The sequence below is a fragment of the Miscanthus floridulus genome, chromosome 10, assembly GCF_019320115.1.
Source record: "Miscanthus floridulus cultivar M001 chromosome 10, ASM1932011v1, whole genome shotgun sequence".
In the NCBI taxonomy this organism is placed as follows: Eukaryota; Viridiplantae; Streptophyta; class Magnoliopsida; order Poales; family Poaceae; genus Miscanthus; species Miscanthus floridulus.
In genome coordinates, this window is record NC_089589.1 from 126,539,090 (window position 1) to 126,549,277 (window position 10,188).

The 10,188-nt window shown below is 49.1% G+C and overlaps 1 protein-coding gene across 1 annotated transcript; it reads left to right on the forward strand.

The window, feature by feature from the left end:
- Positions 1-4,881: 4,881 nt before the first annotated feature.
- On the forward strand, positions 4,882-5,520 carry LOC136489561 (secreted RxLR effector protein 161-like). Its single transcript, XM_066486156.1, has one exon. It carries the CDS (start codon positions 4,882-4,884, stop codon positions 5,518-5,520), a length of 639 nt encoding a protein of 212 aa, XP_066342253.1.
- The last annotated feature ends 4,668 nt before the right edge of the window (positions 5,521-10,188 follow it).

A 10,188-nucleotide genomic window follows, 5' to 3' on the forward strand; every position in this document is an offset into this window, starting at 1 on the left:
GCCGAGATGACATTATATGTCGTACCGGGGGCGTAGCGGACGTTCGGGACACTGAATTCGCTGCTATGGACCGTCCCATGCCCAAGAATAGGAATGGGGCGACGGCCTCGTCTGGACCTTGCCTGCAATATGAGTGCTACCCTCTCAAGGTCGAAAGTCCTAGTCACCCGAAGCAACTCCAGGTTAGCGGTACTGTGGAACGACGCGTACAGCTCCAGTATCCACGCGCCATGCAGATCCATCCGGTTCATGTCTGATGACATCCTCGACTAAACTTCACTACCGCAACGCCAACAAACTATCTACCAGAGAGTACTACTGCATGCAGCTAAAGGCAAATCACCATGAGTAATAACTCTGTCTATATATTCAAAGAACCATGATTAATAAGCAGAAGAAGAGATATACTTATATCTTGTTGATTCGAGACACTACAGGAAACTGGCTCTTTGCCGACTGCAATTTTCTTTGCCAACTGTTTTTTTTCGACACTCGGCAAAGAGGTCCCTTTGCCAACTGGAATTTTCTGCAGTCGGCAAAGCAGGATTTGCCGACTGCCTGGCTTTGCCGACTGCCAGGCAGTTGGCAAAGAATTGCAGTCGGCAAAGGCAGGCCATGGTTGACGCCATCCACCCCGTCACCTTTGCCGACTGCCACTCCGTCAGCAGTCGGCAAAGGCACAGGCTTTGCCAACTGCCATCCTCCCTGGCAGTCGGCAAAGAATTTTTATTTTTTTTTATTTTCGATCCCAGTTTTTTGTGTTGCCTTGATACAGTAAGTACATGATATATTCCAAGTTTGGGATCATTTTGATTTATTTTGCTATATTCCGTAGATTTTTTCTGTTTCTTTGATTTTTTCCGGCAGCTCCAGATTTGAACTACAGGTACATGAAATAATGGAATCCGGCCATTCAAAAAATGATATTCATGATGTTTGGAGCATGTTGAGGCCGTGTGTGGGGCCTCGCGTGAAATTTCGACCGTGTTGGTGTCGGAACACGCCGAGCCACGCGCGTGAAAAGTGTTTTTAAATTTTATAAAATCGAAACGGAGTCCGAAAATGACGAAACTTGACGACGTGTCTTGTCATTGCATGCGGAGGCTGTGGTAAAAATTTGAGAAAGTTTCGAGCAAGTGGCGACGTCGGGTGGCTAAAACCTGGACATCTCCACATGTGATAAGATGGGGCGACTCCTGTTGGCCGAGGAGGAGTGGATGGAGAAGCACAAACATCGGTTCCATGTGGGGCCGAAAGAAGGCGGCGGCGGCGGGTCCAGTGGCGGCCAGTCCAAGGGCAAGGCGGCGGCGCGCTCAGATGGCGGCGCCTCGGCTCCGGTCAAATTGACCTCTGATGGCATGCCCAGGCGGAAGGGGCGCTGCCGTAACTGCGGGATATATGGCCATTGGGCACAAGACTACAAGCGCCCAAAGAAGGAGAAAAAGAAGGAGCCCAAGCAGCCGGAGGCCAATGTGGCCGTCGGCGATGCGGAACACGGCGCGCTCCTGCTGGCGGAGTGCGACGTTGACGTAGTACATAGGTCGACCCAGACCATGCACATGACCGAGAAGGTGATCCTAGTCGACGTTCTAGAGGGCGTGTGGGTGTTGGACACTGGTGCCAGTAATCACATGACCGGCACCAGGTTAGCACTATCACAGCTCGACGAAGGGGTACATGGAACGGTGCGGTTTGGAGATGGCTCGTGCGTTGAGATCGAGGGCATTGGCTCCATGGTGATGAAAGACCGTATGAATGGTCACAAGGTATTGACTGATGTTTACTATATTCCAAAATTAAGAAGAAACATAGTAAGCCTTGGTCAGTTAGAAGAAAAGGGTTTTAAAGTGACTCTGGGGGGTGGAAAGTTATGTGTGTTTGATCAAGTGGGCACACTGTTAATCTCTGCACCTAGAACTGCAAATAGATTGTACCTTGCAAAATTTGGATCGGCACCACCAGTTTGCCTTCTTGCACATTCAGAAGATTTATCATGGTGTTGGCATGCTAGATTTGGGCATTTGAACTTTAAAGCTTTGAATGATCTCAGTGCAAAGAATTTAGTAGAGGGAATGCTAGTTGTGAAAAGGGTAGAGAAAATCTGTGATGGATGTGTCCTTGGTAAACAGCATAGAAAACCATTTCCACAAATGTCAAGTTATAGGGCAGAAAAAGGGCTAGAACTTGTACATGCAGATCTTTGTGGGCATATAACTCCTAAAACACTAGGGGTGCATCCTATTTCCTGCTTGTGGTTGATGATTACAGTAGGTATATGTGGGTGGAGATGCTTAATACAAAGGATCAAGCTCTTGAGTGTTTTAAGAAAATCAAATTCAGAGCTGAGATGGAGTGTAATGGCAAGTTAAAAACACTGAGAACAGACAGAGGAGGTGAATTTGTGTCAAACATGTTCTCAATTTTTTACAATGAGGGTGGGATGAAACATTATACTACTACTCCTTACTCTCCCCAACAGAATGGGGTGGTTGAAAGAAGGAACCAAACAGTAGTTGAAATGGCCAGGTGCTTGTTAAAGGCAATGCAAGTCCCATCTGAATTTTGGGGTGAGGCAGTGAACACTGCCATTTATTTGCTGAACAGAGCCCCTACAAAGAGCTTAGACAGTAAGACTCCATTTGAGGCTTGGCATGGAAAAAAACCCAGTGTGAGTCATTTGAAAACTTTTGGTTGTACTGCTAATGTGAAACTGGTTGGTCCACATCTGAACAAACTTTCTGACAGATCAAAGAAAATGGTCTTTATTGGCTATGAATCAGGAACCAAAGGCTACAGATTCTATGATCCTACTACTAACAGATTAGTAGTGAGTAGGGATGTTGTGTTTGTTGAGAATCAGCCATGGGATTGGACCAATGCAGGTGGCAGCACAGATCAACAGTCAGATAGTTTTGTTGTTCATTATGAAACTTCTGACAAAAATCCGACAATAGCTGGAATGGCCGAGGATCTTGAGATTCCTATTGTAGATGGAGTAGGGCATGATCCAGCTGATCAAGATGGTGTTGTGGATCCTCTTGAAGCGGCACCAAACTCTCCTAACACACCAGAACCAGCCCAAGCTCAAGGTCATGGGTGGGCAACACCACCAAACCAAGATTCTGCAGATTCAGAAGAAGGGCCTGTTAGATTCAGAACAATGGCAGACCTGCTTGATTCAACTGATGTAATCCATGATTTTGAGTATAGTGGTGTGTGTATGTTAGCAGCATATGAACCAACTAATATTGAGCAAGCTCTAGAAGAAAGGTGCTGGAAAGAAGCAATGGAGGCTGAAATGCAGTCCGTCATCCAGAACAAAACATGGGTGATGACAGAACTACCAAAAGATCACAAAGCTATAGGCCTGAAATGGGTGTTTAAGGTCAAGAGAGATCCTGCCGGCAAGATTGTGAAACACAAGGCAAGGTTAGTGGCAAAGGACTATGCCCAAATTCAGGGGTGGATTATGATGAAGTGTTTGCTCCTATGGCAAGACTGGAGATAGTGAGACTGTTACTAGCTCTAGCAGCTCAAGGGGAGTGGCAAGTACATCACATGGATGTAAAATCTACTTTCTTGAATGGAGATCTTCATGAGGAAGTTTATGTGCAACAACCACCTGGGTTCTCTGATCCAAAATCATAGGGCAAAGTTCTCAGACTAAGAAAAGGTTTGTATGGCCTCAAGCAGGCTCCAAGGGCCTAGAATGCAAGACTTGATCAAGAACTATATAAGTTGGGTTTCAAGAGAAGTGTTAAAGAAAATGCTGTCTACAGGAGGGGTTCAGGCAGGTCACTTTCGCTTGTGGGTGTTTATGTAGATGATTTGATCATCTATGGGCCAGATAGCAATGCAATTGCTACATTCAAGCAGCAGATGAAGAAAAGCTTCAACATGAGTGACTTAGGCCTGCTAAGTTATTACCTACTGGAACCGGTGGTGACCACTGAGTTCTTGATCTTGGAGCTGGCTTGCAGCTGGCCTAGCTCGTTACCACGAGAATACGCTCCCACAGGTCCCAGGTCCACCAGAGCTACAAAATATAAGGCCTTGGGCCTTACTCAACCCAAAAGACTAGCCTAATAGGTGAGGGTTCTCCTGCCTTATATGTTGTGCTCCCCCACCATCGCTACACGATGTGGGACTAAACCCCAACAATCTCCCCCTTAGTCACACATCGGGGTGCCCCCGCCATATATGTGACGCTCGAGATTTTTTATCGGGTTTAGCTTTTCTGACCATGGACTACGATACCAATTGTTGGAACCGGCGGTGACCACCGAGTTCATGATCTTGGAGCTAGCTTGCAGCCAGCCCAGCTCGTTACCACGAGCCTGCGCTCCCACAGGTTCTAGGTCCACTAGAGCTACAACATATAAGGCCTTGGGCCTTACTCAACCCAAAAGACTAGCCTAATAGGTGAGGGTTCTCCCGCCTTATATGTTGTGCTCCCCCACCATCGTTACACGATGTGGGACTAAACCCCAACAATCTCCCCCTTAGTCACACATCGGGGTGCCCTCGCCATATATGTGACGCTCGAGATTCACCGAGTTCTCGATCTTGGAGCTGGCTTGCAGCCGGCCCAGCTCGTTACCACGAGCCTGCGCTCCCATAGGTCCTAGGTCCACCAGAGCTATAACATATAAGGCCTTGGGCCTTACTCAACCCAAAAGACTAGCCTAATAGGTGAGGGTTCTCCCGCCTTATATATTGTGCTCCCCCAACATCGCTACACAATGTGGGACTAAACCCCAACATTACCTTGGTATGGAAGTGCAACAAAAACCAGGTCAAATTACAATATGTCAGAGTGCATATGCTGAGAAAATTGTTGAAATGGCTGGTATGAAGGGTTGTAACTCAGTTGACACACCCATGGAACAACATAACAAGCTGTTGCCTGGCAAGCCTGAGCTAGTGGCAAATGCAACCAAATATAGAAGCATTGTTGGAAGTCTCAGATACTTGGTGAATTCAAGACCAGACCTTGCATTCTCTGTTGGGATGGTTAGTAGGTTTATGGAGACACCAAATGCAGAACATTGGGGAGCCATCAAACGAATTATCAGATATGTTGCAGGCACCACTGGGCTTGGCTGCAAGTTTGTCAAAGGGGCATGTTCAGGGCTAGTTGGCTTCACTGACAGTGATCGTGCAGGAGATTTAGAGAAAAGAAAGAGCACTACTGGTGTGGTGTTCTTCCTTGATGGAAATCTTGTCACTTGGAGTTCACAAAAGCAAAAGGTGGTGTCACTGTCATCCTGTGAATCCGAATACATTGCTGCTGCAATAGGAGCTTGTCAGGGAGTGTTGTTGAGCAGATTATTAGCTGATCTAATTCATTCAGAAGTGAAGAAGTTCAAGCTATTCATTGATAGCAAGTCTGCTCAAGAGTTAAGCAAAAACCCGGTGTACCATAAAAGAACCAAGCATATTGACACTCGGTACCACTATATCAGAGAATGTGTCTCTAAAGGTGCAGTGGAAGTAAAGCATGTCAGTACTGACGAATAGCTGGCTGACATACTGACAAAACCACTTGGATGAATCAGGTTTGTAGAGATGAGGAGGCAGCTGGGAGTCGTCAGGGTTTGACAAGATTAAGGGGGTGATTTGTTGCAGATTTCATCTTGTAATCTTGTCAAGTATTGTATCGGCATGTAGTTGCATTGGTAGATGTTTCCATTCAGTTGTAAACATGTTTTGTAACGCGTAGAATCGCGGCTAAGGTGGAGACTGCCCACCTTGGGCCGTGACCGCGACTTAGGCCCAGCTCCCGCCATGGTGCGCCGTGCATGTCACACAGGTGTCCAAAAATAACAGCGCACCGTGTAGCTGCCCGTCGTGGCGGGGGAAGTGGATCGGGGCCGGTTAAAGACTCAACAATGCATCGAACACAAGCTGTGCCAGTTGCAGTGTATATCACGATCTTTCTCATGTGCTCTCGCTTAGTCTCTCTCTCGCGTTCACGGTTAGGGTTCTAGTCGCCGCGGTCACCACCTGCCGGTGCCACGCCGTCGCCGAGTCTCCTCGCCGGAGATCGGTTCCAACAGCACAGCCCTCCCAGCATACTGTCCATCCTGGGCGCGGCCCTCATGATGTGCCGCCTGTCCCAGGCACAGCCTTCTAGGTGCACGGCCTCACCCGGCGTGCGACCCCTCCTAAGCCCGGCGCCCAGATCTACTGATCCAGGACACATAGCCTGGTGGCATCCGTCGACATGCCCTCATCATCGTCCGGATCGTCCGGGCACACCAAGACGCTGCTCGACGGCGTCTCCAGCGAGGCGTGCACGGGTGAGCTGCTCGCCGTCATGGGCGCCAGCATCGCCTGTGGCCGGCTTGTTTGGCTTGATGGGGTCCTGATGCACCAGCACCACCTCAGCGGCGGCAGAGCCGGCCCCCTGCTACTGGGAGCTGTGGAGGAGGTGCGACATGGTGGCGGACGAGAATCGGCGCGAGTAACTGTTGGAACGGAGGATCGACGGACGATCATGAGAACATAAACAATAGGTATAGACTTGCCGGTGATGAACGTCTGTATCTTGGCTTCTATTATTCAAACACACGACTCAGGTCCCTTTGAGTAGACACATTACATCGGCTATATATAGCCCTGCAGCCGAAGCCACGCATGAACGCACAACCTTAGTTCATGCATAGCCACGGACTCACATGCGCAATGGATGCACATGATCCACATGAACCGGCTAGACTTCTCTCTACTACAGGCATTAGCGCACAGCCTTAGTTCATGCATAGCCACGAACTCACATGCGCAATGGATGCACATGATCCACATGAACCAGCCAGACTTCTCTCTGCTGCAGGTAGCAGCGCAAGTTGCTCCTCCGCAGGACTGGGTCGCTCGAACTGACCACAAGCCACGCTCACGCATGCGCCATGCGATGCCTCCAATGCCATCTCCTTGTTACTTGGCCACCACCTAGACTCAGCTAACATACTAACGCCTATCTAGTTTCTCCACGAGAACACATCTCGTTCAACTACGTGCAACCTCACAAATACGTGACTCACACGCACTCTAATAATAGAACATGACCTGCATGACACAAACTAAATTAAGTCATGATTATTTCCAACAAACTCCCCCTAATCTTGACTTGCCATTGCCAAAGTTACTGCAGCTGATGTCGTCTTCATCGCCATGGCCGCTGCTACGACCTCCCGACTTGACGTGGCCACCTCTGCATGTCCCATCTCTACGCGAACGCCGCGATCTTCTTCTCAGCGACAGATGACGTTTCTCCGGCCGGCGACACACGCCAATACTCCGGCTCCACCTCACTAAGGCAACTATAATGCCCCGGACCTCCACAGACCGACACACGGCCCGGGGCTTCATCGCATCATAGCTGCTGGCGAACGCCACCACCACCAGCACACCATAGTTGTACCAAGGCAGGTACCGACAAACGGACCATTGCCATGGTGCCTCATGCCGCCACAGGCATGCACTCACGGAACGACACTCAACCCGGTTCCTCAGCGCGCCGCCGCCGTTGATCGCTACCTCGTGCCGGCCACCACCAGCACAGACGAAACCCACGATGAGGTTTTGGGATCTTTGCCATGCCGCCGATGACGTGCTCCACCACGACTATACATGGTGCGCCATCGCTGGGGCTTTTTGAGCTCGAGTCTCTAACCTTCAACGTCGTCATCTTCACTCCCTAACCTAGATCTCATACCAATTGTTGGAATTGAGGATCAACGGACGATCACGAGAACATGAACAATAGGCATAAACTTGCCGGCGATGAACGCATGTATCTTGGCTTCTATTATTCAAACATACGACTCGGGACCCTTTGAGCAGATGCATTACATCGGCTATATATAGCCCTGTAGCCTAAGCCACGCAGGAACGCACAGCCTAAGTTCATGCATAGCCACGAACTCACATGATCAATGGATGCACATGATCAACATGAACCGGCCAGACTTCTCTCTCCTACAGGCACTAGCGCAAGTTGCTCCTCTGCAGGACTGGGTCACTCGAACTGACCACAAGCCGCGCTCACACATGCGCCATGCGATGCCTCCAACAGTCCAACGCCATCTCCTCATTACTCAGCTACCATCTAGACTTGGCTAACAAACTAATGCCTATCTGGTTTCTCCACAAGAACACATCTCGTTCAACTACATGTAGCCTCACAAATACATTACTCACACGTACTCTAATAATAGAACGTGACCTGCATGACACAAACTAAATCAAGTCATGATTATTTCCAACAAACTCCCCCTAATCTTGACTTGCCGTTGCCGAAGTTACTGCAGCTGATGTCGTCTTCATCGCCACGGCCGCTGCTATGACCTCCTGACCAGACGTGGCCACCTCTGCATGTCCTATCTCTGCGCGAACGCCGCAGTCTTCTTCTCAGCGACACACGACATTTCTCCGACCGACGACACACGCCAATACTCCGGCTCCACCTCACCAAGGGAACTGCAGTGCCCCAGACCTTCACAGATCGAGACATGGCCCGGAGCTTCATCGCATCATAGCTGTTGGCGAACGCCACCACCACAAGCATGCCATAGTCGTACCAAGGCAGGTACCGATGAATGGACCATTGCCACAGTGCCTCATGCCGCCACAGGAACGCACTCATGGACCGACACTCGGCCTGGTTCCTCAGCGCGCTGCTGCCGTTGATCGCTACCTCGTGCCGGCCGCCACCAGCACGGACGAATTCCATGATGAGGTTTTGGGATCTCTGCCATGCCGCCGATGACGTGCTCCACCACGACTATACATGGTGCGCCATCGCTGGGGCTATTGGAGCTCGAGTCTCTAACCTTCAACGTCGTCATCTTCACTCCCTAACCTAGATCTGATACCAATTGTTGGAATTAAGGATCGACGAACGATCACGAGAACATGAACAATAGGCATAAACTTGCCGGTGACGAACGGCTGTATCTTGGCTTCTATTATTCAAACACACGACTCGGGACCCTTTGAGCAAATGCATTACATTGGCTATATATAGCCCTGTAGCCTAAACCACGTAGGAACGCACAGCCTAAGTTCATGCATAGCCACGAACTCACATGATCAACGGATGCACATGATCCACATGAACCGGCTAGACTTCTCTCTCCTACAGGCACTAGCGCAAGTTGCTCCTCTGTAGGACTGGGTCGCTCGAACTGACCACAAGCCGCGCTCATGCATGCGCCATGCGATGCCTCCAACGGTCCAACGCCATCTCCTCATTACTCAGCTACCACCTAGACTTGGCTAACAAACTAATGCCTATCTGGTTTCTCCATGAGAACACATCTCGTTCAACTACATGTAGCCTCACAAATACGTGACTCACACATACTCTAATAATAGAACGTGACCTGCATGACACAAACTAAATCAAGTCATGATTATTTCCAACAGTAATGTCCTCCTCCTCGACGACCTTGGTGGGCACGGCGACGACCGTACCTCCTCTGCTCCACCAGTGGGCTTGCACTCGCCGTCAAGCTGGTTCCAATATAGCCCGAGCAGGATACCGGTGTTGACGACGGAGCCTACGACCATGGTCGAAAGGATGCCGAACACGGACTGCCCAAACGAGATGTCGCTCTGCACCACGATCACTAGGTTCTGCGGGTTGCCGATGTTGGCGCAATGGCACTGGACGTCAACGCGAGTAGGACCCCGTCCTCCTGCTCCCAAGGATCCTTGCCTGCTCCTCGATGAGTACCACATGGGTACATGCACCAATCAATTAGCTGTGTATCTAAAAACCTTTTCAATTAATAGGTAGCTAGTCAATTAATAGCCAACTAATGTTAGCTATATATAATTCAGGAATGCTAAACAGCACCCATGGGTTTTACACCCATCTCACACATGAATTTTTCTAATGTTCCTATAGTATACATGTGATGTTCGTATAGTATACATGTGATGTTCTATGATACTCGGTCAGTGATGTTTATGATGTTTTTCGTGATGTTCGCATGGTGCACAAGTGATGTTCTATGAATTTGGATGCTAGTTGGCCAAAAAAACACACGAATAATACCCGACTACTAAATAGACGCTCTGATGTTCTATTGTGTGATGTTCTATTATGTATTGTGTGATGTTCTATTATGTATTATGTGATGTTCTACAAAATTCGTGTGCTAGTTGCCAAAAAAACACCCA

Bases quoted from the DNA above. Each gene is read 5' to 3' on its own strand.
- LOC136489561 (XM_066486156.1), top strand. From the start codon at position 4,882: ATGGAACAACATAACAAGCTGTTGCCTGGCAAGCCTGAGCTAGTGGCA.